Source organism: Rhinopithecus roxellana, chromosome 18 (genome assembly GCF_007565055.1).
Source record: "Rhinopithecus roxellana isolate Shanxi Qingling chromosome 18, ASM756505v1, whole genome shotgun sequence".
In the NCBI taxonomy this organism is placed as follows: Eukaryota; Metazoa; Chordata; class Mammalia; order Primates; family Cercopithecidae; genus Rhinopithecus; species Rhinopithecus roxellana.
The window spans coordinates 93,840,658-93,868,192 of NC_044566.1; the positions used below are offsets into that span (position 1 = coordinate 93,840,658).

At 41.5% G+C, this 27,535-nt stretch overlaps 1 protein-coding gene and 1 pseudogene across 1 annotated transcript in view; one reads left to right on the forward strand and one right to left on the reverse strand.

Annotated features, from left to right (window-relative positions):
* Positions 1-27,535, reverse strand: part of UBAC2 (UBA domain containing 2) — a 188,629-nt gene that overhangs the window by 148,518 nt on the left and 12,576 nt on the right. The window contains exon 2 of the mRNA XM_010368522.2: positions 886-1,013. Within this exon, the coding sequence (XP_010366824.1) occupies positions 886-1,013 (128 nt within the window). The remainder of the gene's footprint in view (positions 1-885; positions 1,014-27,535) is intronic.
* LOC104666445 lies at positions 24,067-24,441 on the forward strand (annotated as a pseudogene).

A 27,535-nucleotide genomic window follows, 5' to 3' on the forward strand; every position in this document is an offset into this window, starting at 1 on the left:
CTTCACATAAGTATAGATATGCAGACAGAGCTCTAAAGTTTTTCCAGGTGATTCTAATGTGTGTCCAGGGTTGAGAACAACTGCATTATAGCAACTGAAATAATACAGAAGCTATACTACCTTCTGACAAATGAGTAATACGGATAAATAACTGAAAGACCTGCACAGGAAGTTGGTGAAGCCAATCTGAGCAATGGTATTAATTACATGACTATGAAGAAAAGGTGTCAGTGTTCAAGAAATGGATTATTATGCTTTAAATGGGCTGGCCAAGTGTTTAGCAAAGAAAGGGTGGCAGTCATATACCAGAATGTGCACTAACACTCCAATTCACAGACAAGAAGCCAGCACCAGCGTTTTCAACAAGATCAGTCCAGAAACCTTGAAAAGCACTTCCGCTCTTTCCCACAGCAGAAACTCAAGAGAAATCTCTTACTTCATTTAACCACCACCGTAAAAGTTATCATAAATTCACAATCTGATACAGCTGACAGAGCCTAGCTCCTCTCATCAAACATTCAAATTGAGACAAGGTTTTGGCAAAGCTAAGTATGCATACTGGGCATTAAAAAAAAGATTTAACATTGTTTTTAATTCCCTTGAAGTTATAAGTTGCACTTCTCTAAATAAAAAGTGAAACTGAAAATAAATGTACCTAATAAAAGGAAATACTGCCATTGCTTCATTATTATCTGCTTTGCTGAAAAATCAATAAATACAACTAGAAAAGTTACTTAATGAAATATTAATAATAAATATTTCTTACAAATTGGGGGCTTTGAGAAACTAATAGCAGGAAGAAAAGCAAATCTAAGAAGAAAAAACAAATCTAGAAAAAAAAAAACTGTCCTCTCTCCTCCAAGGGGCCAAAGAGGCAGAGCTCACCTGGAAGTCGTTCTTGACTGCGTGGAGGTCATACACAAACAGCTTCTGGCAGTGAGGCAGGAGGAGGGCTAGCAGGAGGGAGAGGGCACTGGGGACCAGCAGAAGGCTCTTCGACAGAGGCGCCTTGTCTGGAGGGAAAAAGGAAACCACTTTCAGAATGATTGTTCCTAAGATTTAAAAAACCACATGGGTGAAAAGCGGGAGAATTCACTTCTTTTAAATCAGAATGAAGACAAAGTTCAGAAACTCTGAAATCTGGTTCTAACATCCACTTTCAAAACATCAACCTCGGGAAGTAAGTGATCAAAAGACACTGGAAACAAGCAGAATGCCCTAGCACGGCTTCATTGGCAGTTGGCTCTTAAATGAGACCAAGTTTACAGCCAGAACTTCCATAGAACACCTTTGAGAAAATGGCTACCCAAGTGTAAAGAAATAGAGAAGTATGTTTTCTATCAAATCAGCCAGTTAGCTCCTGAGCATGCACAAAATTCATACATATGTAAAAATACATTTTTAATTTTATTTTTTAATTGATACCTATTAGGGAACACATTTTGGGAGTACATGTGATAATTTGATACATTCATACAATCATATTGAGAGAGAGTCTCATTTTGTCACCCAAGCTGGAGTGCAGTGGCGCAATCTTGGCTTACTGCAACCTCCACCTCCCAGGTTCACCGCGATTCTCCTGCCTCAGCCTCCTGCATAGCTGGGATTACATGCACATGCCACCACGCCTGGCTAATTTTTGTATTCTTAGTAGAGACCATGTTTCGCTATGTTGGCCAAGCTGGTCTGGAACTCCTGGGCTCAAGCGACCCTCCTGTCTCAGCCTCCCAACGTGCTGGGAATACAGGCATGGACCACAGCAACCAGCCCGGCTAATTATCTTAAATATCTCTCTTTTCTTTGGCTGAATTATTCTCTTCTAGCTATTTTGAAACATACGATAGATTAGTGTCAACTACAGACACCCTCCTGATCTACTGAACACCAAGTCTTATTTCTTCTAAGTGTGTATTTGTACCCATTAATCAACCTCTTTTTATCCCCCTCTCCCTCCTACCCTTCCCAGCCTCTGATAACCACCAACCTACTCTCTATCTTCATGAGATCCACTATTTTAGCTTCCATATGTAAGTGAGAACATGCAATCTTTGTCTTTTTGTTCTTAGCTTATTTCACTTACATGTCTTCCAGTTCCATCCATGCTGCTGCAAATGACAGGATTTCATTCTTTTTATGGCTGAATAATATTTCACTGTGTGTGTATGTGTATATATATTATATATACATATATATACACATACATAAAATTTTCTTTATCCATTATCCATATTTTTCTATTCATCGGAAACTTAAGAGGGAACTAGTCAATAAAGATGAAAGTATACAACAAAGAGGGCCAGGCGTGGTGGCGCACATCTGCACTGATGGACACTTCAGCTGATTCCATATTTGGCCATCGTGAATAGTGCTGCAATAAGCATGGAAGTGCAGATATCTCTTTGATATACTGATTTCCTTTCTTTTGAATATATATCCAGTAGTGGAGCATATGATAGTTTATTTTATTTTATTTTTGAAGAACCTCCATACTGTTTTCCATCATGACTGTACTAATTTACATTCCCACCAACAGTATACCAGGGTTCCCCTTTCTCCACATCCTGGCCAGCCTCTGTTTTGTTTGGTTGTTGTTTTTGTTTTTGTTTTTGTTTTTTTGAGACGGAGTCTCACTCTGTCGCCCAGGCTGGATGTTGTTGTTTTTGAGACAGAGTTTTGCTCTTTCGCCCAGGCTGGAGTGAAGTGGTGCAATCTTGGCTCACTGCAACCTCGGCCCTACAGGTTCGAGCGATTCTCCTGCCTCAGCCTCCTGAACACCTGGGATTATAGGCACCCGCCACCATGCCCAGCTAATTTTTGTATTTTTAGTAGAGACCGGGGTTTCACCATGTTGGCCAGGCTGGTCTTGAACTCCTGACCTCAGGTGATCCACCTGCCTTGGCCTCCCAAAGTACTAGGATTACAGGCATGGGCCACCGTGCCCAGCAGCCAGCCTCTGTTATTCCTGTCTTTTTGATAAAAGCCATTCTAACTTGGGTGAAATATCTCATTGTGGTTTTGATTTGCATTTCTCTGATGATCAATGATGTTGAGCACATTTTCATATGCCTGTTGGCCATTTGTATGTCTTCTTTTGAGAAATGTCTATTCAGATCTTTCGCCCACTTTTAAATTGGATTATTTGGGTTTTTGCTATTGAGTTGTTTGAGCTCCTTACAAATTCTGGTGACTAATCCCTTGTCAGATGGATTAATCTGCAAGTATTGCAAGTATTTTCTCCCATTCTGTGGGTTATCTCTTTGTTAACTGTTTCTTTTGCTGTGCAACAGGAGCTTTTTAGTTTGACATAATCCCATTTGTCTATTTTTCCTTTGGCTGTCTGTGCTTTTGAGGTCTTACATAAAAAAAAAATCTTTGCCCAGACCAATGTCCTGGAGCATTTCTCCAACATTTTCTGCTAGTAGTTTCATAGTTTCAGGTCTTAGACTTAAGTCTTTAATCCATTTAGATTTGATTTTTATATATAGTAAGAAATATGGGTCTTTCATTTTTCTGCATATGGTTAACCATTTACCAGCACAATTTTTTTTGAGACAGGGTCTCACTCTCTTGCCCAGGCTGGAGTCCAGTGGCATGATCACAGTTCACTGCAGTCTTCAACTCCTGGGCTCAAGTGATCCTCCCACCTCAGCCTCCCTAGCAGCTGGGACTACAGGCACAAGCCACCACACTTGGCTAATTTTTTTTTGGAGAGATAGAGTCTTGCCATGTTGCCCAGGCTGGTCTCAAACTCCTAGCCTCAAGTGATCCTCTCGCCTCAGCTTCCCAAAGGGTTAGAATGATAGGCATGAGCCACAGCACCTGGCCCCAGAACAATTTTTTTTGAAGGGACTGTTCTTTCTCCATTGTATGTTCTTGGCATCTTTTTTGGCTGCAAATGCATGGATATATATATCTGGATCTTCTAATCTGCTCCACTGGTCTATGCATCTGTTTTGATGTGAGTATCCTGCTGATTGGGTTACTCTGTAGTATATTCTGAAGTCAGGTAATGTGATACTTCACCTTGTTCTTTTTGCTCAGGATTGCTTTGGCTACTCAGAGTCTTTTGTGGTTCCATATAAATTTTACGAATTTTTTTTGTTTGTTTGTTTGTATTTCTGTGAAGAATGTCGTTGATATTTTAAGAGGATTGCATTGAATCTGTAAATTGCTTTGGGTAGTATTGCCACTTTAACAATACTAATTCTTCCAAACCATAAGCATGGAATACCCTTTCATTCTTTTGTGTCCTCTTCAAGTTCTTTCATCAGTGTTTGATAGTTTTCCTCGTACATATATTACACTTCGGTTAATTGATTCCTAGGTGTTTTGTTTTTAAAAAATTAAATGAGGCTAAAAGTGTTAACACCGCTGACTGCAGTGGCCTCCTGAAATTTTCCACCATGAGTACAATTGGAGCCCAGATCATTTTCCAGGAGAAGCTTGTGTGACCTCTGCCTTGTACCAAAAGCAGTCACGTCCCTCTTCCTCCTTGATCTAGTCATTTACATATTAAGTATGACAGAATTATACTACTAAGGGTATTTTAGAAACTATAAATGTCTTCTCTCTTCCCTCTGATATGAGAGAAAAAAAGAAGCAAATTATGTTTTCTTCTAGCTTACTTTTTTTTCCAATAGAACAAAATATCAGCTTTTACCTACTCAGGAACATTTCCTCCAAGCATGTCATTTAATCAAAATGTACACTATTGTGAGACATCTAAGTAGCTCTTCTCTCCCTCTGGTCTTCCTTGGTTCCACCTTTGTATTTTCATGCCTTCCTCTCTCACAGACCCTGAAAACAAGCCCCTTGTTTTCAACAAGCTACTTGCTGAGCTAATCCATGGGACAGAACAAGAGCTATGAGAAGGGAAAGGACCTGGGGCCCAGAAGACTTGGTCTGGAACCCTCATTTTCACACTTACTGATGCTTGCCATTGGACACAGTATCTGACCTCTCTGAGCTTCAGTCACCTCATCTGACCTAATTCTCAGGGTTACGATAAGAAAGAAGTGAGGTAATACATGTAGAAATGGCTAGCACAGTGTCCGGCCCATGATGGGGGCTCAGAAAAAGGAAGTGAATCTCAATCTAGGAAAATCACTGAAATAACATGTTTTCCTTGGAAATAATTAATTACTTTATATAATAACCCTGTACCTCCCTTTGTATGGGAGCCCTGTTTTCACTCTTATTAAATCTTGCAACTGAAAATAATAATAATAATAATAATAATAATAATAATAAAATAACCCTGTAATATTTATAGTATCAAAAGACTAGTCTTGAGAATTCAAGTGGTACCAGCAGATTTGGTTACAAAAACATGACTGAGATTTCCATCAAATAATGAAACACTAAAGCTTCATAGGAACCAAAAACATTGCCTTTTTTTTCTCTTAATATAGTTGTTTTCTCCCATCCTTTTACTGTGAAAAAGTTTACATTTAAGACTTACGCTGGGGCTTACATAATAATAATTTTGATAATTGTGTCATTACTTTTCTATTTCTTAGCTGGCCTTCTGTCTTCGTTCTCCTTGTATCTCGGTATCACCCTACACTCATGGATTTTTACTTAATCAATGTGTTACAATCAGTTGCATTCTTTTTCCAATGTTCAAACTGTCCAGGTGGAAGCCCTTTGACCAGCTCCTGTGGTCTTTCAACCATAGCCCTCAATGCCTGCTCTGTCTGCCCCAGCTATCCTTGCTTTAGGCTCACCTGTACCCGTCCTGCCCAAGACCTAGAATTTCTCTAAGAATCCCTGTTAGGGAATGTTGGGAAACGGCCTTTAGAAACCAAATCTGAGGCTGGGCACAGTGGCTCATGCCTGTAATCCCAGCACTTTAGGAGACCAAGGCAAGCAGATCATGAGGTCAGGAGTTTGAGACCAGCCTGGCCAACATAGTGAAACCCTGTCTCTACTAAAAATACAAAAATGAGCTGGGCATGGTGGTGCGTGCCTGTGATCCCAGCTACTTGGGAGGCTGAAGCAGGAGAATCGCGAGAACCCGGGCAATGGAGGTTGCAGTGAGCTGAGTTCGCGCCACTGTACTCCACCTTGGGCAACAGAGTAAGACTTTATCTCAAAAAAAAAAAAAAAGAAAAAGAAAAAAAGAAAGAAACCAAATCCGAGCACTAGATGTACTCAGTGTCATTTTGGGTCCCAATGCTTCTAGCTCTTTCAGTAATCAGAGCTAGAAAATATATTTTTGAAATCATGATTCATAATGATATTTCCAATTCAAATTTAACAATTTAACACTACAGTGCCATTTTTCTTTTCCTTTTTTGAGACAGGGTCTCCTTGTGTTGCCCAGGCTGGAGTGCAGTGGTGTGATCTCAGCTGACTGTAACCTCCATCTCCTAGGCTCAAGCAATCCTCCTGCCTCAGTCTCCCAAGTAGCTGTGATTACAGTGGCAAGGCACCACAACCGGCCATTTTTTTTTTTTTTTTTTTTTTTTTTTTTGTAGAGACAGGGTTTTACCACATGGCCCAGGCTGGTCTCGAACTCCTGAGCTCAAGCGATCTGCCCGCCTCGGCCTCCCAAAGTGCTGGGATTACAGCTGTGAGCCACCATGCCTGGCCTACAGCGCTTTTTCCTAAGCTCTTTGCATTTCTGTCTTTTCTCTCTTAATTATTAAGAGTTACCTGCTTGCTTTATCCTAGGTTATACATAAAATTTTAATATTACAATATCAGTATCATTACAAATAATAACCTATTCATTAAGCCCACTGGGCAAAGTTTAAAATATCTTTGAAGATTTTTTTTTCTTTTTTGGTCCTTAGAGTGTGTTTATGTGTATATATATCTCAACTAAGGATGGACAGGGTCTTGTGTTCAAAAGCTACTTGAAATAATTCTTTTCCCTAGTGGTTATAACACACAGATTTGTTTATTTCTGTTTACATTCAATATTAAAGTTTGCTTCTTTCTCCGTTAAAATTTTTGAGTATGTTAAATATTTACATTGTTCAAAAACCAAAACTATGAAAAACAAAGGTTTACTTTCACTTCAGTTATTTATCCCCTCTATCCCATACCCCCAACCCACTCCCATAGATACACACTTCTAATAACTTTTATCTTAACTCCCAATTTTTTTTTTAAAAAAACAAGTAACACACATTAACCTATATAAATACACATGTAGACATGGTACAAAAATACACACACTGGCAGTTCCTCATTTCTGCATAGCTCTAATAGGCACAGACTTCAGTTACCATGATTTGGTAAAATAACGCCAGCTCTTCAGTACGTAGATCATTATGTCAATAAGATGTGCATTATGACGGGCAACCAATTATGTATGTCACTTCTTTCCAAGTCTGTCAGTCACTGGTCACTGGGCAGCTGTTATTCCATTCATGCACAGACAGTGAAGCATGTTGTTGTGTTGCCTCATCTTCCAATGATAAATTCATGTGACGTTTTACAAAAATATATCATCAAAAGAAGGAACTAGTCAATAAACATGAAAGTATACAACAAAGAGGGCCAAGCCTGGTTGCTCACATCTATAATCCTAGCACTTTGGGAGGCTGAGACGGATGGATCACTTAAGGTCAGGAGTTTGAGACCAGCCTGGTCAACATGGCGAAACCGTCTCTACTAAAAATATAAAAAGTAGCTGGGCATGGTGGCATGCCTGTAGTCCTAGCTACTTGGGAGGCTGAGGTGGGAGACTCACTTGAACCCAGGAGACAGAGACTGCAGTGAGCCAAGATCATACCATTGTACCCCAGCCTGGATGACAGGGAGAAACTCCATCTCAAAAACAACAACAAAAAAAAGTATACAGCAAAGAAACAAAAAGTAATAGTGCTGAAAGTGAAATCTGAATCAAATGCTATCAGGTTATAAAAGAAATATCAAACCACAGGAATATTGACACTGCCACCATTCAAGGTAGGCAGCTAGAGAAAGTCAGTGAAGGTGAACTTACCAACCGGAAGGTGACTGTGATAGAATACTGGCTCCCCAAGGAGGTCCACGTCCTAATCCCCAGAACCTGTGACTATGTTGGGTTACACAGCAAGTGGGAGTTAAGGTTGCAGACAGAATTGAGGTTGCTAACCAGATGTCCTTGAGATGAGATTATCCAAGATATCCAAGATATCCAGCTGGATCCGATGCAATCAGAAGAGTCTTTTTTTTTTTTTTTTTTTTTTGAGACAGAGTCTCCCTCTGTTGCCCAGGCTGGAGTGCAGTGGCACAATCTCCGCTCACTGCAACCTCTGCCTCCCGGGTTTAAGCGATTCTCCTACCTCAGCCCCCCGAGTAGCTGGGACTATAGGCGCGTGCCACCACATCCAGCTAATTTTTTGTATTTTTAGTAGAAACGGGGTTTCACCATTTTGGCAAGGCTGGTCTCAGACTCCTGACCTCATGACCCACCCACCTTGGCCTCCCAAAATGCTAGAATTACAAGCGTGAGCCGCTGGACTGGCCCACAGGAGTCCTTTTAAATGCAAGAGGGAGGCAGGAGAGTAAGTTTCAGAGTGACAATGTAAGAAAGAGTCCACCAATCACCCTTGGCTTTGACGATAAAATTGGGTCATGAGTCAAGAAATGTGAGCTGCCTCAAAAAGCTACAAAAGGCGAAGAAACAGATTCCTTCTCAGAGCTTCCAAAAGAAATGCAGCCCTGCTGACACCTTGATTTTTTCCCAGTGAGATCCATTTTGGACTTCTGGCCTCCAAACTGTAGAATAATAAATTCATTTTGTTTTATTTATTTATTTATTTATTCGTTTATTGAAGAGACAGAGTCCCACTCTGTTGCCCAGGCTGGAGTGCAGTGGCGTGATCTCAGCTCACTGCAACCTCTGGCGCCTCCCAGGTTCAAGCGATTCTGCTCCCTCAGCCTCCCAAGCAGCTGGGACTACAGGCGCACGTCACCACGCCCAGCTAATGTTTTTGTATTTTTAGTAAAGACAGGGTTTCACCATGTTGCCCAAGCTGGTCTCAAACTCCTGAGCTCAGGCAATCCGCCCACCTCAGCCTCCCAAAGTGCTACGATTACAGTCATGAGCCACCGTGCCTGGCCATATTTCTTTTGTTTTAAACCATCACGTTTGTGATAATTTGTTAGAGAAGCAATAGTACAGTAAAATAGTGATTGTGATGTCCCTGGGGAAGTGATGCTGGCAAAAATCTACATATTAAGGAAACTCTCAGAGATATTTTGTCACATTGAAAGCAGAGAGAATAAAATAATGGAAACTCAGCCAAACTCAGAAAGGCGTATGACAAGTCACAAGGTATCATAGAGATACTCCCCGTAAGTTACACAATAGGAAGAAGGCAAACACTGCTCAAATCGCTCTTTGGAAGTTTCTTACAAAGAAACAAAACACTGTAATTCTCAATGTCGCTAATGTTTTTAATAAATTACAGTATACTGTTTTACTATTTTTTCATTTCCCTATGCATTTATAACTATATAAGAGAAAGTCTAAAGTTTTAACAAAGCATTCTTTCAACAAAAATTTTTAAAAATCACGGAACAATTCAAATTTTCCCCATTGATTATTAAAATAGCTTTGTCTGGTTTCAACTTGCACAGTCATTTTTACGGTCCTGCATCACCTTGCAAAGGAAGGACTATCTGTGTGTGTGTATGTGTGTGTGTGTGTGTGTGTGTGTGTGTGTGTGTGTGTATACTCTTTCCTAAAACAAGGCTGCAATGTGGTCACTTTGGTATGACCTTCAAGCTCAAATGACAAGTCCCTGTCCCTGGTTGTCCAGACCTCCCCACATTCTGGGCCTCCTGCTTCCTCAGCACAACCTCCATTGCTTTGTTCTCAGGAGCCTTTGCTGCAATCAAACCACACAGCTCACTACCTCCTGAACATGTTGCTTTCTGTTTCAATGCCTTTGGAAATTTTTTCCAGACTTAAATCCCCAAATATCATCAATGCCTTCCTTACTAGCACAGATATTCCCTTATCTAAATCTTATGCAGCCTTCAAATAACAGTTGTTTCTACTTTCCTCCATCAGCCTGAGCGAACCATTTTAGCCTGAAGGGCTTTTCCCCCACTCTGCACCCTCGTTCCCACACACTACTGTGAGCAGCCAGGGTTTGTACAGTTTTGCTATCCCAACTACAATAAAGATTCCTGAAGGGAGGCCACATGCCTCACTCTTCTCTACATCCATCATAAATCCTAGCATCGTCCCTTGCACAGATGAAATGTCCAGATCATTAACAGGCAATATCACAGAAAAGCCTCACTGATGGGGACAGTCTCAGATTCTGTGAGGTGCACCTTCATCTTATTCATAAGAAATTCCCTGGGGGCGAATTTACCAGTTACAGTTGACATTGTGGTTATTGTACTTGTTTAAGCATATAAAAATAGCCCAACTATTTCCTCTCTGGTAAGGTCTTGCGAGCATCTAAACTGCAACCATTAGTAAAGTGGTTGCACACTTTCTTCATGACCAAAATGCAAACAAGGCTCCAAGGAATCTAAAATTTAACCGAGTTCCTCATTGCATAGTAATTCAAATGTAGAGGAGAGTACCATGACTATGAGCCTAACCAACCTAAATCCTTTCTTGAGCCATTTCAGCCTCAATTTTCCTCATCTGTAAAATGGAGACAAGAATCTACCTCAAAAGTGTCATGAGAAGAAAATGAAATAAAAGAATGAATATAGGGGCTGGGCACAGTGGCTCACACCTATAATCCCAGCACTTTGGGAGGCCAAGTCGGGCAGATCACCTGAGGTCAGAAGTTTGAGACTAGCCTGGCCAACATCGTGAAGCCCCGTCACTACCAAAAGTACAAAAATTAGCCAGGCGTGGTGGGAGGGCATCTGTAATCCCAACTATTCAGGAGGCTGCAGCAGGAGAATCTCCTGAATCCAGCAGGTGGAGGTTGCAGTGAGCCGAGATTGTGCCACTGCACTCCAGCCTGGGCAACAAAGCGAGACTCCATCTCAAAAAACAAAGAAAAGAGGCCGGGCGCGGTGGCTCAAGCCTGTAATCCCAGCACTTTGGGAGGCCGAGATGGGCGGATCACGAGGTCAGGAGATCGAGACCATCCTGGCTAACACGGTGAAACCCCGTCTCTACTAAAAACACAAAAACTAGCCGGGCGAGGTGGCGGGCGCCTGTAGTCCCAGCTACTCGGGAGCCTGAGGCAGGAGAATGGCATAAACCCAGGAGGCGGAGCTTGCAGTGAGCTGAGATCTGGCCACTGCACTCCAGTCCAGGTGACAGAGCGAGACTCCACCTCAAAAAAGAAAAAAACAAACAAACAAACAAACAAAAGAATGAATATAGAGAATATTGCTCCTACCACCAGCACCATCACAACACCCCAGGCTTCCCCCATTAAAGGCAAGCTCCTTTGTGACTCTGACAGGACTGAAGATGGAGCAGGGGTGATATAAGTGCAAGGGGCAGCTTGATTCATGTTTCCTTCAACTTGGGTTTCCACTTGTCCTTTTGCAATGGGCCCCGTCATTCCTTCCTCTTCCTTGCCGGTTTGAGCAACTCAACACGACTGGAGAAAGTCACAGAGCTGAGCTACAAGATTTCACCATAAATTCTTGGGTCTCAAATCTCAAGGTGACACTCTCCACTTACCAGCGTTTCCATTGATTTTCTCTAGTATATCTGCTCTACAACTTCTTATCTCACACCATCTCTTCCTCTCCAACCTCTCAAATCTCCCTAATCCACATTCCCAACTTGAATACCAAACTCCCAACGCATCCACCAAATGAATAAATGAGTGCTTTGCTTTGGTATTCTCAATCACTCTCTAAATATGAGTAGCCATCCATGCTGTACCATGCATTATTCTAGGTCCTGAGGCACAGCAATAAACTGTGGACAAAGTCCCTAGTCTTGTAGTTTAGAGTCTAGACAGGAGAGAAAAGCAACAACAAATAAAACAAGGTAGATATACATTATGTCAGATGGAAATAAATCCTACGCAAAATGAACTAGGGAAAATAAAACCTGTGGCTTTGTTATTCACATATTTCCTGTCTCTTCCCAAACCCATGGTAGGACTGCTCCCCACCCCTACTCCCAAACGAAGTGAGGCATGGCAATGTGACTTGCTCTGGCCAAGTAAATGAAAGCTATGTCACTTCCAGGAGGAGCCTTTAAGAGCCAGGGAATCATTCTTGCTCTTTTCATCTGCCAATGTGCCAGATGGTAGTGTAGCCATCAGCCAGCTCCCGGGGCTGACGACAGTTTAGAGTGGACCCCTCCCAGGTAACTCGCAATGGAGATGGAACAGCAGTGAGATGTGAGCCTTGTTGTCTCGGGTTCCTGATATTTCAGAGTTGTTTGCTACTGCAGCATAACTTGGCCCACTGCTGGTGGGGAAGGAGGGGTGCCGTCTTATCCAACCTGGTTAGGGAAGACCTTCTTGTCATGTGGATCTGGGCAGAGACCTGAAGATGTAGGCCTTGCAGATACCTGAGGGAAGGGTGATCCTGGTGGAAAAAAAAGCAAGTACAAATGCTCTGAGATGAAAACATGCTCAACATGATTAAGAGATGATAAGGCAGCCAACCGGCAAAAGCAGAATGAGCATGAGGCAGACAGGGAGGGAGCTAAGGTCAAAGAAGTGGTGATGGGAGAAAACAGTCGAGAGCCCTACAGTCTATTATGAGGACTTTAAAATCTTTCCTCTGGATGTGCAGGGTGCTTTGGGGAGGTCTCAGTAGAGGAGTAACATGATTGGACATGTTTTTAAATGATCACTTTGGTTGTTAAATTGAGAAGAAATTACAGCAAGGAAAGGGTGGAAGATAGGAGACCAGTTAGGAGGCTGTTAGGGAATCCAAGGAAGAAAGGAGGATGTTCAAACCAGCAGGGTGGAGGTGGAGATGAAGAGGGGAGTCGGAACTGGGATATGTTGTGAAGGTGCTGCAGACAGGATATGCTGACTGACTGGGTGTATGGGCAGATGGAGAAGTCAGGAATAAAACTAAGTTTTGTTCTGGGCCACTGGAAGAACTGCTGGCAGTTGCTGAGATGGCTCTGACTAAGTTCCGGACATGCTGTCTTTCCCACCTACAAGATCCGGGCCCATCTAGCAAAATGCGTCCCCAAGCCTTCACCTGCCAGGTCTCTCTCCTCTCTACCAGTGCCACTCAAAATAACCAGTCTGCAAAGTGCTACCAGCTCACACTGGGGTCAGAGCTTGTGCCAAATGTGAATCAACACACTGCCTCCTTCAGGGATGATGTCCTGCTATTAAACACATCATTTAAACTAAACATGTGCTCTGCTCAAATGTCACCTTATCCTTTGTCCCGCTTTTTTCATAGTACTTAACAGTGGATTTAATAGTGATTCATCAACTCTATGATTCAAACTGATACACCATTATTTTTATGGCCACTAAAAAATAAACGCTGCCAAATATAATTCTAAGACATCATCAATTATAAGGCCGCGTTCCAACTTTAGAATCATTAAAATGTGGGAACAAATGCATTTTAGAATCAAGGAAATATACTTCTTGGTCTACCGTCCATTCCCCCACCTTCAGTCTCCACTAGAACACAAGCTTATTTAGGGCAGCAGCTTTGTCTGGTACATTCCCTGCTGCAGCATCCCTCATGCCTCTAACAGGACCTGGCACGTAAAGGCAGTCAAGAGTGTTTGTTAAACAAAAGGGGAGTGATGTGAAGGAGGTGCTCAAATATTGGCGGGAGCAACCCAAGTGTCCACTGGCAGATGAATGGATAAACGGGTAAACAAAATGTGGCACACACATATAAGGGTGATCAATTCAGTCTTAAAAAGGAAGGAAACTGGCACACGCAACAACATGCATGAACCTTGAGGACATTATGCTATATGAAATAAGCCAGTCACAAAAAGATAAATATTATATGATTCCACTTATTTGCAGTACCTAGAGTAGTAAAATTCACAGAGGTACAAAGTAGAAAAGTGGTTGCCAGAAGAAGGGTATAGAGGAGGGGAGGAAGGGGGAAATGGGAAGTTGTTTAATGGGTACAGAGTTTCAGTTCTGCAAGATAAGAAGAGTTACAGACATCGGTTGCACAATATGAACGTACTTAATACTACCGTATAGACACAAAAATAGTTAAGATTGTACATTTTATATTATGTACATTTTACCACAATTAAAAATTAAAACTAAATATAAGCAAATACTTACTGAACTAATAACTGACCCTGTTTACACAACCATTTTAATTCTGTCCAGGACCAAACAAACCCCTAAAAATACAAATCTGATAATTACCATTAAGTATTCCTCTCAAGATGAGCAGAAGTCAGATCTCAAAAACCTATGTGGAAAGCAATAATACACAAATATCCAAAAAGTTGCACATCACAGGATAAGTATACAGTATCATTATACACAATAAGATTCACTCATCAACTCAAGATTTGTACTTTTACCACATAAAAATTTTAACTCAAAAAAAACCTTTAAATAATTCTTAAACTCTGGTTAATAACAATGCACATTTAAGTGTTTAGAGAAAATGTGACTATAATCTACTTTGAAATGCATTTTAAAAATAATATGGTACTGATCAAATAAATAGAGGGATTGATATTTGCTAAAGCAAACATACTAAAATGTTAATTGTAGAATCTAGGTGGTGGGTATATGGGTGTTCAGTGTACCACTCTTTCTACTTTGTGGCATGTTTGAAATTTTTCATAATTAAAACATTGGGTGGGGAGTACACAGAGAATCATAGAATCTGAGAGCTGAGAAAGGACTTCAATGAAGCAAAAATTAATAGAACTGAAATGAGACATAGATAAATCCACAAATATAATTGGAGAATTCAGCACTCTTCTCACAGTAATTGATAGTACAAGTAAACAGAAAATCACTGTTATGGACTGAATGTGACCCCCTCAAATTGGTATGCTGAAGCTCTATGTTGACTGTGTTTGGAGAGAGGCCCTTTAAAGAGGGAATTAAGGTTAAGTGAGGTCATAAGGATAGATGGAGCCCTAATTCAATGGGACATGTCTTTATAAGAAAAAGGAGAGACCCAGGGATGCTCCCACACACAAAGGAAAGACCATGTGATGACCCAGCTAGAAGGCAGCAGGCTCCTGCAAGGCCCCAGGAGAAACCAAACTTGCCAAGACCCTGAGCTTGGACTTCTAGCTTCTGGGTCTGTGAGAAAATTAATTTCTGTTCTTTAAGCCACCCAGTCTGTGGTATATTGTTATGGCAGCCCAAGCTGACTAGTAAAATCAGTAAGGATATACAAGACCTGAAAAATATTATCAACCAATTTGGCCTGATTGACATTCATAGAACACTCCACTCAACAACAGCAAGTTACACATTTGTTCAAGTGCAGATGGAGCATTCACCAAGATAGACTATATTCTGGGCATAAAAGATTCCTCAAAAAATTTAAAGGAATTAAAATCATACAAAGCATGCTCCTTGGCCACAAAAAAATTAGAAACCAACAACAGAAAGATGGACAATCCCCCAAATATGTGAAAACTCAACAACACATTTCTAAACAATATCTGGGTCAAAGAGAAAGTCACAAAGGAAATTAGACTATATTTAAAACAGAATTAAAAACTGAAGCACAACAAAGCAAAATTTGTGGACTGTAGCTAAAGCAATGCTTAGAGAGTAAAGTGTAGCATAAAAATGCTTATATTAGGAAGACAAAAGGTCTCAAATAATGGTGTAGGTTACAATCTTAAAAAAAAAAAAAACAAAAAAAACAGAAAAAGAGCAAATTAAAACCTAAGCAATCAGATGTAAAAAAATAATTAAGAGTAGAAATCAATGAAATGGAAAAACCAAACCATAATAGAGACAAATCAATGAAACTCAAAGCTGGTTATCTGAGATCAATAAAACTGATACACTTCCAGCAGAAATGATCAGGACAAAAAGAGAGAAGACACAATCATCAATATCAGGAATAAAGAGGGGGCATCACTACTGATCCCAGAGACATTTAAACGACAGTAAGAAGTTGCACAACAATGTGAATGTACTTAATGTCACTGAACTGTGCACTTAAAAATAGTTAAAATAGTAAGTTTTATATTATGTATTTCTTATCACTACTAAAATTTATCACAACTAGATTTTTTTTGAAAGGGAATGTTACAAAATACTTTATACCCATAAATTTGACAACTTAGATGAAACAGGCAAACTCCTTGGAAGACACAATCTACCAAAGCTCATTCAAGAAGAAATAGATAACGGAAACAGTCCTATAGATATTATGAAATTGAATTTATAGTTAAAAGGCTTCCAACAAAGAAAACTCCAAGCCTGATGGCTTCAGGGGAGAATTCTACCAAGCATTTAAATACCAATTCCACACAAACTCTTTTACAACACAGAAAAATAGGGAACACTTTCCAGCTCACATTATGAAGCCAATGATACACTGTTAGCAAAACCAGATAAAGATATTAAAAGGCAAAAATTAGACCAATATACTTTATTAACATATTAACAGATGCAAAATTCTCAACAAAACATCAGTAAATCAAACCTAGCATTATATAAAAATACATCATGACCAAATAAAGCTTATCCAGGGAATACGAAACAAATCAGTGTAATTTACCATATCAACAAGTTAAAGTATACTATGAAACCATTCTCATCCTGCCCAATTACTGCTTATTCTATGAAATCAATTTGTCATCAACCCATAAGGCTAAACTGACCACTTAGTGCTATTTGTTAACAATGGGCTATCCCTTTGATCTAACCTCTACTATTAATTACTAATATAACCAACTAGTAACTACTAATGCCAACCAACATTTATTAAGCCCTTAGGAAGTGGAGGCATTAGCATGACACTTTATGTGTGCTACTTTGCTCCTGCCACTCCACTACAGGGCCTATGTGCCTGTTACTCTCTCTACCCAAAATGTTCTTCCCATGTCCAGCTTATCCTCATCATTCAGTCCTCATTTCAAACAGCACCTCCCCAGAGTGGCCTTCAATCGTGATTTTTTGCTTTTGAGTGCGTCATCCTGGTTAATTTACTCTGTGGCATTCTTTTTTTTTTTTTTGAGACGGAGTCTCGCTCTGTTGCCCAGGCTGGAGTGCAGTGGCCGGATCTCAGCTCACTGCAAGCTCCGCCTCCCGGGTTCACGCCATTCTCCTGCCTCAGGCTCCCGAGTAGCTGGGACTACAGGCGCCCGCCACCTCGCCCGGCTAGTTTTTTGTATTTTTTAGTAGAGACGGGGTTTCACCATGTTAGCCAGGATGGTCTCGATCTCCTGACCTCGTGATCCGCCCGTCTCGGCCTCCCAAAGTGCTGGGATTACAGGCTTGAGCCACCGCGCCCGGCAGGCATTCTTTACTACTTGAAATTCTTTGTTTGCTTCTTTGTCTGTCTCCTTCATCAGAAGGTAAACTCTATGAAGACAGGGTCCTAGCTGTCTTGCTCACTGCCAATATCCCCATAGCCAGAATGCCACCACTTGGCACACAGTTGCCTTTCAGTAACTATGTGGTGAATGAATGAATTACATGGTTTAATCCTCAAAATAACCCTATGAGGTAGACATTACTCTTCTCAGATTTATACGGAAGACAAAAATGTGACTCGGAGAATACCTATCCATGACAACACAATGTCTTAGCCGGGGTTCCCCTGAGAGTAAAAGGTGAGGCAAAGGCTTACAGGCAGGTACTTTATTTTGGGATATGATCCCAAAATAGTGGTGAAGGACACAGGGAGGGAAACAGAGGAAGAGTGCAAAGAAGGGCACTGACAAGTAGGCCATCGCCATGAGTGACAGATGTTTCTGACGGGTGTTGGAACCTACAGGACTTTCTAAGAAGCCTGGTGAATGTGTCTCAACTACCATCTCAGGTGGAACAGGGCAGCATTTTTATCCATCAGCTTCCATCCTCAATGGTCTAGAGTGGCCACAGAAAAGAAGCTCTCCACAGGAGGAACAGAGAAATAAGAACAACAAACCAGCTTATACACCAAATGGGACTCTGTAGAAATAGAATAAAAGGTGAGGCAGAGTACACTGAAACAGTGCGCAAGAAGAGGCTAGTGAGCAGCAGAACCAGAATGCAAGCTCTGATAATCCGGACTGCAAGCACAACTGACTACACTGCATTGCCATACAGTGCCACGGTTCAAAGAAATGTTCACCTTCATGGTGGATTTCAAGTAAAAGACATACACAATCACAAACAGAACAGAAATCAAAGCACTAACAGAAATCAAAGTGGTGCCCTGTGTAACAAAAGTAAATGTAATTGTGAATGAAATATAGAAAGACTGCAGTCTGTGGAGGCTGCAACACAGATCCAAGAAATCCATTTCTAGAAATTTAGCCCAAAGTAACTATCATAAATGAGCACAAAGATTTTGCTACAAAAATGCTCATCGCAGCACTGTTTATAATAGTGAAAAGACTAGAAACAATATGAATATCCAATTGGGAAATGGGTAAATTATGTTCTATCCATAAAAATGGAATAATATTCAACATTAAGAAACAGGTTGTAGAAAAATATTTCACACCTTGGAAAGATGTTCCTAAATAGTAAGTGCAAAATGGTCTAGTGGTATTATTATACAAAAAATAATATATCGATACTTTTTTTAGAAGCATCTACGAAAATATTAACAGTGATAATCTCTGGCCTGTTCATGGAGATCTTAATTTTTTACACAAAAAAATCTATTTTGACAATTAGAAAAAATAATTTGTAACTAGTTACTAATTCAAGAAAAAGATCCATATGGCGAATCCTTACACACTGAGATGGGGCAAGTCACTAGCAATCTTCGGCCTCTCTGTGAGCAGAACCAGGAAGTGGTTCACACATACAGAACCCAAGGAAAGATCAAACAGAAGGTTAAGAAAAAGTCACAGCCTGTAATCCCAGCACTTTGGGAGGCCGAGACGGGCGGATCACGAGGTCAGGAGATCGAGACCATCCTGGCTAACACGGTGAAACCCCGTCTCTACTAAAAAATACAAAAAACTAGCCGGGCGAGGTGGCGGGCGCCTGTAGTCCCAGCTACTCAGGAGGCTGAGGCAGGAGAATGACGTAAACCCGGGAGGCGGAGCTTGCAGTGAGCTGAGATCCGGCCACTTCACTGCAGCCCAGGTGACAGAGCAAGACTCCGTCTCAAAAAAAAAAAAAAAAAAGAAAGAAAAAGTCACTTCCCGGCAGGAGATCCTTCCACCTTTGAAAATAGGGATGCTACAAATTTTGAGAATAACAGACAATGCATTAATCTAAAAGTAAAAATGCAAAATACCTCTCTGGCAAAGATAATATAAAAATACAAAGTTTAAGATTTCCTTTCGGGTCTGATTTCTTTTTGGTTTGACCAAAGTACACAGTCATTTCTTTGAGGCAATAAATACTAATCAGGCTTGGGTGACTATGTATTATCCTAAAATAAATGTTACAGTATATGTGGAGTATTTTATGCCAGGCACTATGCTAATAAAAGCACTTTACATGTAATACCATCTCAGTGATTATAATAGCCCTAAAGCAGGAATTAATTATCAGCATTCTCTAGGTGAAGAAATAAACTAAGAAAGGGTAAATAACCCACTGAAGGTCACGGTTAGTTAGTAGAGGGGCCGGGATTTGAACTTGGTTCTGACTGACTATAAAGAAACCATTTCTTTCTAATATATAAGAAGGAAGTACAATAACTTTATATGATTACTATTTTAATACTTAAGATATATCTTTTTGGTTCCTCAAAAAGTCAAGCATATTATTATGACATGACCTAGCAATTACACTCTGAGGCATATACCCAAGAAAACTGAAAACACAGTGTTTTTCCACAAAAACCTACATACAAATGTTCATAGTAGCATTATCATGGTAAGACAAAAAGTGGATACAAACCAATGTCCATCAACAAATGAACAAAATGTATATCTATACAATAGAATATTATTCAGCCATAAAAGGAATGGATCTTGATACATGCTACAACATGGATGAACCTCAAAAACAGTATGCTAAGTGAAAAAAAAGTCAGTCACACAAAGTTACATACTGCATGATTCCACTTATATGAAATGTCCAGAATTTTAAAATCCATACAGACTGAAAGCAGATTAGTGTTTGTCAGGGGCAGTTGGGAGAAGGTAGTAGGGCATGACTGCTTTATACAGGGATGTCTAATCTTTTGGCTTCCCTGGGCCACACTGGAAAAGAAGAATTATCTAGGGCCACACATAAAGTACACTAACACTAACAATAGTTGATAAGCTTAAAAAAATTGATAAAATCTCAGAATGTTTTAAGAAAGTTCACAAATTTGTGTTGGGCTGCATTCAAAGCTGTCGTGGGCCACATATGGCCCATGGGCTGCAGGGTGACAAGTTTGGCTTAATGGGTACTCTGTTTCTTTCTGGCGTGATAAAATGTTCTGCAATTAAATTGTGGTTGGTGTTAATTGTACAACAATGTAAATGTACTGGAAGTCAGTAAGTGAACATTTTTAAATGGTTAAAACGGCAAATTTTACCTGAATAAAATATGTATCTTTTGGTTACTGGAGACACTAACTACAGGCCTTGCAAAGTTTTGTCCTGTGGGCTGTTACAGAAGCATTCTAGCTGAAGACAGACAGGTAGGGGAGCAACCCAGAAATTGCCTGCCTCCACAAGCCACGCTTGTAAAAATACAGACATCAAAAAGCCCTGTATGGTTCACACCCTTGAGAGGAGGGGCCGCCATATCCTACCACAACATTGGTTTTCCTATGTCTGACTACTTAACTATTTGGCAAATTTCTCAGGGTTCTCACAAGTATGGGGTGACTTGATGTCTCATAAAGTAATTTTCTTACAAAGTTTTTCATCAGAAAGGAGCTAAACCAAAACTAAGGGCAGAAATCCATAAACACATAGTAAACCCATGCCTTGCAAGAGACACCTTCCACTTCCACTATGATTTATTCCTCAAGTCTCTGGACTTCCTAGAAGAAAACTTAATGAAACTTAGATTCAGTGACCACATTAGGGAGGAATGAGTGCCTCCTGGTGATCATCTCAACAAAGACTGCCCAGGAATCAAAATGTTGCAGATTTATTTTTGTTACACCCATTTCCCTACAGTGTTTAGAAGTAAAACACTGGAAGCCATCAATCAGCTCCTGTCCCTAAAGCATTGGGGAGAATTCAATGACACTGGACACTTGCCACACTGAACGCTCCTCATACAGGTCCCCGAACAACTGGGCAGAGTGACTGGCTCAGGGCCGCAGTCAATAAACACTTGTTATCAAAGCAATAGTTATACAGTTTATCTGGAAAATAAGCTGGAGAAAGTGCTAAGAAGTTTCCAGAAAAAAAAAAAAAGGTCAGGAAAGAGAAGGACTTACCCTCTATATACAAAAAATGTGCTCCACATCTAAAATACTTAAACAGTGTGAATTAAAGGAGAGGAAAGAGTGAGCTGTAAAATTTTAAAAGGAAGTCCTAAAACAGCACCAAACACAGAGGCCTGCATGCCAGAGAAAAGTGTATCAAATCTGCAAGTCAGCAAAGGCACTGGGCACCTAAATGTTCATTTTGGTCCCACCGCTGTGGTGGCCAACAGTTGGGTTTATACTTCTTAGGGAGATTTTATACAGACATTAACACTTTCATTAAATGTAAAAAGCAGCAATTACTAAAAGTACTAATTAGACAAGAAATATAGTTATAATGAAATAATAATTTTAAAAGCCAAAAGAAGTTTAAAAAATTATGACTGTAACACACAAATATGGGATAAATCAGTTAACAGTGGGAATAACTCTTAAAAAGTAAATCAGGAAGCTTACAGAAAGTTCTGGCCCATGTGATAAACTGTAAGAGAGAATAAATAATACTTCTCAAGGGGGGAAATGTGTGGTTAGTGGCAAGAAAATGTGTTGTAAATTCAAGTGCCTACAGAGGCCAGGCAGACAGTGAAATGGGGGAATCGATGGCAAGAAGGTGGGCGAGAGCTCGGTGGATGCTGCCACATAACAACTCATCCGCCTCAGGACATCACAGACACCTGAACTTAGGTCTGAAATAAGCCAATTTTAAAGTGCTGGCAAGTAACTCTCCTCTCCAACCCGCCCCCCACAACCTCTACAGAGACCAAAGGAAACGCCTGGGGCCTGGAGAAGCCCCGCCGGGTGGGCATCCATGAACGCAGCTGAGACACCAGAGGGCCGCATGCCGGGGCGTGTGCGGTAACAGCTGGCCCCAAGCCGGGGTGCCTCCCTGTGTTCAACGACCCAAGGAGTCGGAATCAACCAAACAGGGTGACAAGCAAGCATGCCCGAGCTACAAAGATGGCGCTGGAGCAATCCCAGGCCACACAAGAGGGTCTGCCTCCGCAGAGTTTCAGCATAGCCTACGTGAGTCTGGGTTGGAGAAAGAGGGCAAGCAGAACACACGCCTGCACGGCGGAGAAACCCAAGTCTTGTTTTAAAGCTTTGATGAGCCACGGGACCTCTCCCTGGGAGAAAAGCGTAAGAGCTCCGAGCAGAAAAATCCTTGCAAGTTTGGGCTTCTGAGTGGCCCTTCAGCACCTAATGGGTGGGGGGAGCTGATACTGAGCAAAGGCCTAGCTGAAGCAGGGAACAAGCCCCATTGAAACCCCAAACACTAAAATTAATTCAAAAAAGAGGAAAGAGGCCGGGTGTGGTGGCTCACGCCTGTAATCCCAACACTTTGGGAGGCCGAGGCGGGCAGATCACCTGAGGTCAGGAATTCGAGATCAGCCTGGCCAACATGGTGAAATGCCGTCTCTACAAAAATTAGCCGGGCGTGGTGGCAGGCGCCCGTAATCCCAGTTACTAGGGAGGCCGAGGCATGAGAATGGCTTGAACCCAGGAGACGGAGGTTGCAGTGAGCCAAGATCGCGCCATTGCACTCCAGCCTGGGGGACAAGAGCAAGACATCATCTCAAAAAAAAAAAGAAAAAAGAAAAAAAAGAAAAGAAAGAAAAAAGAAAAAGGAAAGAGGAAAAGAATCCAGCAAAAACAATGAAACCAAGAAGACCGCCAGGTAAAATTCCAGTCTAAGACAGCAGACCCAGGACACCTGTCCACCTTCCCGCCCTTCCAAAGTTGTTTCAAAATAAAAGAACCCTCAAAACACCAGAGAAATGTGTCCTTTCAACTGAGTCCAGAGAAAGAATCAACAAATACCAAGACCTGGGGAAGAATACAAGCAATCCTCAGGAGAATTGAGGGCATTTCTCAAACTGCAGGCATTACCACTACAGCACCACAGTTTCTGCCTGCCCTGATCCTGTTATTTAATATTTTTCTTTAAATCACCTTACTGTGATTTACATAAATATTTTAAAGGAAATTTGGTATCACTACAGTAAATGGAAAACAAGTGTCCCTTTCTCATTAGTAGGTGGTAACTATAAAAATAAACACACTAGGCCAGGCACGGTGACTCACACCTGTAATTCCAGCACTTTGGGAGGCCAAGGTGGGCGGATCACCTGAGATCAGGAGTTCGAGACCAGTCTGGCCAACATGGTGAAAACCTGTCTCTACTAAAAATACAAAATTAACCAGGTGTGGTGGTGGGCACCTATAATGCCAGCTACTACTTGGGAGGCTGAGGCATCAGAATCCCTTGAACCAGGGAGGCAGAGGTTGCAGTGAGCCAAGATTGCACCACTGCACTCCAGCTGGGGCAGTCAGAGTGAGACTGTGTCGCAAACACACACACACACACACACAAATACAAGTTGGTACAAAAGTAATTGCCATTTTACTTTTAATGGCAAAAACCACAATTACTTTTGCACCAACCTATTACAAAACAAAGTTATTAAAGTCTAATATTACCTCCTGCTCTTTTTGTTACAATGGGAAAATAGCCATTATTAGAGAGGTCTTTCAGACTAGCACCAAACCAAGATTTTCTATTTGATCCAATCACGAATAGTAAGAACTGAAAAGGGCAGTTTGAATCACGGTGCGACGAAGGAGTAGGCGGTGGGATCTCACGGTGGGTCTGATTAGCCCTTTCTCTGCCTTGCTTAAGCTTCAGCAGAACTCGAAATGGCTGGCAGTAAGGCCGGGAAGGACTCCGGAACGGCCAAGACAAAGGCAGAGAGCCAGCTTGCAGTTCCCAGTGGGCCATATTCATCGACACCTGAAATCTAGGACGACCAGTCACGGACGTGTGGGCACGACTGCCACTGTGTACAGCACAGCCATCCTGGAGTACCTCACCGCAGAGGGACTTGAACTGGCAGGAAATGCATCAAAAGACTTAAAGGTAAAGTGTATATTACCCCTCGTCACTCGCAACTTGCTATTCGTGCAGATGAAGAATTGGATTCTCTCATCAAGGGTACAATTGCTGGTGGTGGTGTCATTCCACACATCCACACATCTCTGTTTGGGAAGAAAGGACACCAGAAGACTGTCTAATGGATGCCTGGATTCTGTGTTATCTCAGGACTCTTACACACTAGAACAGCTGTCCAGTGTTGGTGATTCCAGTGGACTGTCTAATGGATGCCTGGATTCTGTGTTCTCTCAAGACTCTTACACACTAGAACAGCTGTCCAGTGTTGGTGATTTCAGTGGACTGTCTAATGGATGTCTGGATTCTGTGTTCTCTCAGGACTCTTACACACTAGAACAGCTGTCCAGTGCTGGTGATTCAAGTGGACTGTCTAATGGATGCCTGGATTCTGTGTTTCTCTCAGGACTCTACACACTAGAACAGCTGTCCAGTGCTGGGTGATTCCAGTGGACTGATCTAATGGATGCCTGGATTCTGGGTTATCTCAGGAATCTTACACAATAGAACAGCTGCCAGTGTTGGTGATTTCCAGTGGACTGTCGAAGGGATGCCTGGATTCTGTGTTCTCTCAGGACTCTTACACACTAGAACAGCTGTCCAGTGTTGGTGATTCCAGTGGACTGTCTAATGGATGCCTGGATTCCATGTTCTCTCAGGACTCTTACACACTAGAACAGCTGTCCAGTGTTGGTGATTCCAGTGGACTGTCTAATGGATGCCTGGATTCTGTGTTATCTCAGGACTCTTACACACTAGAACAGCTGTCCAGTGCTGGTGATTCCAGTGGACTGTCTAATGGATGCCTGGATTCCATGTTCTCTCAGGACTCTTACACACTAGAACAGCTGTCCAGTGTTGGTGATTCCAGTGGACTGTCTAATGGATGCCTGGATTCTGTGTTATCTCAGGACTCTTACACACTAGAACAGCTGTCCAGTGTTGGTGATTCCAGTGGACTGTATTTCTGTGAAAAACACAATTTTGTCTTTTTGTGATTCTATTTGAGCAAGTTGGAAGTTTAATTAGCTTTCCAACCAACTAAATTTCTGCATTTGAGTCTTAACCATATTTAAGTGTTACTGTGGCTTCAAAGAAGCTATTGATTCTGGAGTAGTGGGTTTTGATTGAGTGGACTGTTTTTAAAACTGTTTGGATTTTAATTGTGATGCAGAAGTTATAGTAACAAACATTTGGTTTTGTACAGTCATTATTTCCACTGTGGTGGATAAGCTCAATAAAAATCATATCTCAAAAAAAAAAAAAAAAGAACTGAAAAGGGAGTCAAGAACTGAAAAGGGAGTCATGACCTGACTTTTATTTCAATGGTGTTTACTGTTGGGCCCACACCCTGTCTAAAATCATCTCCAGTGGTGCAAATGCCACCGAGCAAGCATGATAGTGGGGCCTCAAACCCGTCCCCAAACCCACTGTCTACAAACAGCCTTTCCCCCACCATTCCAGGTTGGAAAAGAAGTTTATTTATTCCCCCAAAATAAAATCCTAGAAACTCTCCAGAAAGGGTGGGGTGGGGGGCAATCTGCTTAAGGAGAACATTAAGGGGGTTAGAGGTCTGCAAAAAACTAGAAGAGAGCTTGGGGTAACTTCAAACTTCCAAACCAGATCACAGCACAAGTGACGGGGAATGGAAAAGGAGGGTAATAAGAAGGGCAGCTTCACTCAGGAGTACAAGCCACAGAAAGCGCTGAGTCCCGCTTTGACGCTTTGACGACTGCAGGGGGTTCTCACATTCCTGCCTCCCCCCACCACTACCTACTCCCCACCTCTGCACCCTATATGCAAACCAGCCTATTCATATGCCTTGCATACTGAAACAGAACCTAGAGTCAGCCCTGCCATTTGAAGTTTGAGCCTCTTGCTGGAAAAGGCTGTACCCACAAACAAAGAGGAAACCCACACTAGGTACTTAGGAATCCAGTCATTCAGGACTGCACAAGAATGGCCAAGCAAGATTCAGAAGTTCACTACCTGTGTCCTTACACGAAAAAAATTTACTCCAGGAGGGATTTCAGGAAAAAACAAACAAACAAAGATGCCAAGGCAAAAAATAATGCAAGATTCAAGAAACAACAGGGCAGGTTTTCTGACCTAGGTTCTAACCCTGGCTCTACAATAAATACACAATCAGGCCAGGGGCAGTGGCTCACGCCTGTAATCCCAGCACTTTGAGAGGATGAGGCAGGCAGATCACTTGAGGTTGAGACTTCAAGGCCAACACGGTGAAACCCCATCTCTAGTAAAAATACAAAAATTAGCCAGGTGTGGTGGTAGACACTTGTAATCCCAGCTACTAGAAGGCTGAGACAGGAGAATCGCTTGAACCTGAGAGGCAGAGCTTGCAGTGAGCTGAGATCATGCCACTACACTCCAGCCTGGGCGACAAAGCAAGACTCTGTCTAAATTAAAATAAAATATTCTTATCCTTTGACTCTATAATTCAACATTTATGATTTCTTTAAAATGAAGTCAAAGATGCAATCAATAACTTAGTTACAAAGATATTCTAAGTGTTTCTAAGTGAGAAAATACTGCAAAAAAACTTATTTTAGTACGATAAAATGTTACAATTGACCAGGTGCAGTGACTCATGCCTGTAATCCCAGCACTTTAGGGGGCCGAGTTAGGCGGATCACCTGAGGTCAGGAGTTCAAGACCAGCCTGGTCAACATGGTAAAACCCTGTCTCTACAAAAATACAATAATTAGCAGGGCATGATGGCAGGTGCCTGTAATCCCAACTACTCAGGAGGCTGAGGCAAGAGAATCACTTGAACCCGGGAGGCGGCAGTTGCGGTGAGCTGAGATCATGCCATTGCACTCCAGGCTGGACGACAGAGCAAGACCCCGTCTCAGAAAAAAAAAAAAAAAGTTACGGACAGGGCGTGGTGGCTTATGCCTGTAATCCCAGCAATTTGGGAGGCCAAGGAAGGCAGATCACCTGAGGTCAGGAGTTCGAGACCAGCCTGGCCCACATGGTGAAAACCCATCTTAAATTAAAAAAAAAAATTTTTTTTGAAAAAAAAAGTTATAACCATTCAAACTCATGTTTTTTCATATCTGAGATGCTGGAAGAACATCAAATGTATATCTGAATGCCATTTCTGTATAAAACCAAATGTATAGGTGTATGGATGTGTGTATACACATGTATCAGGAAAAAAAAGAATGCATAGATAAGCACATACACAGAAAAAGTCTA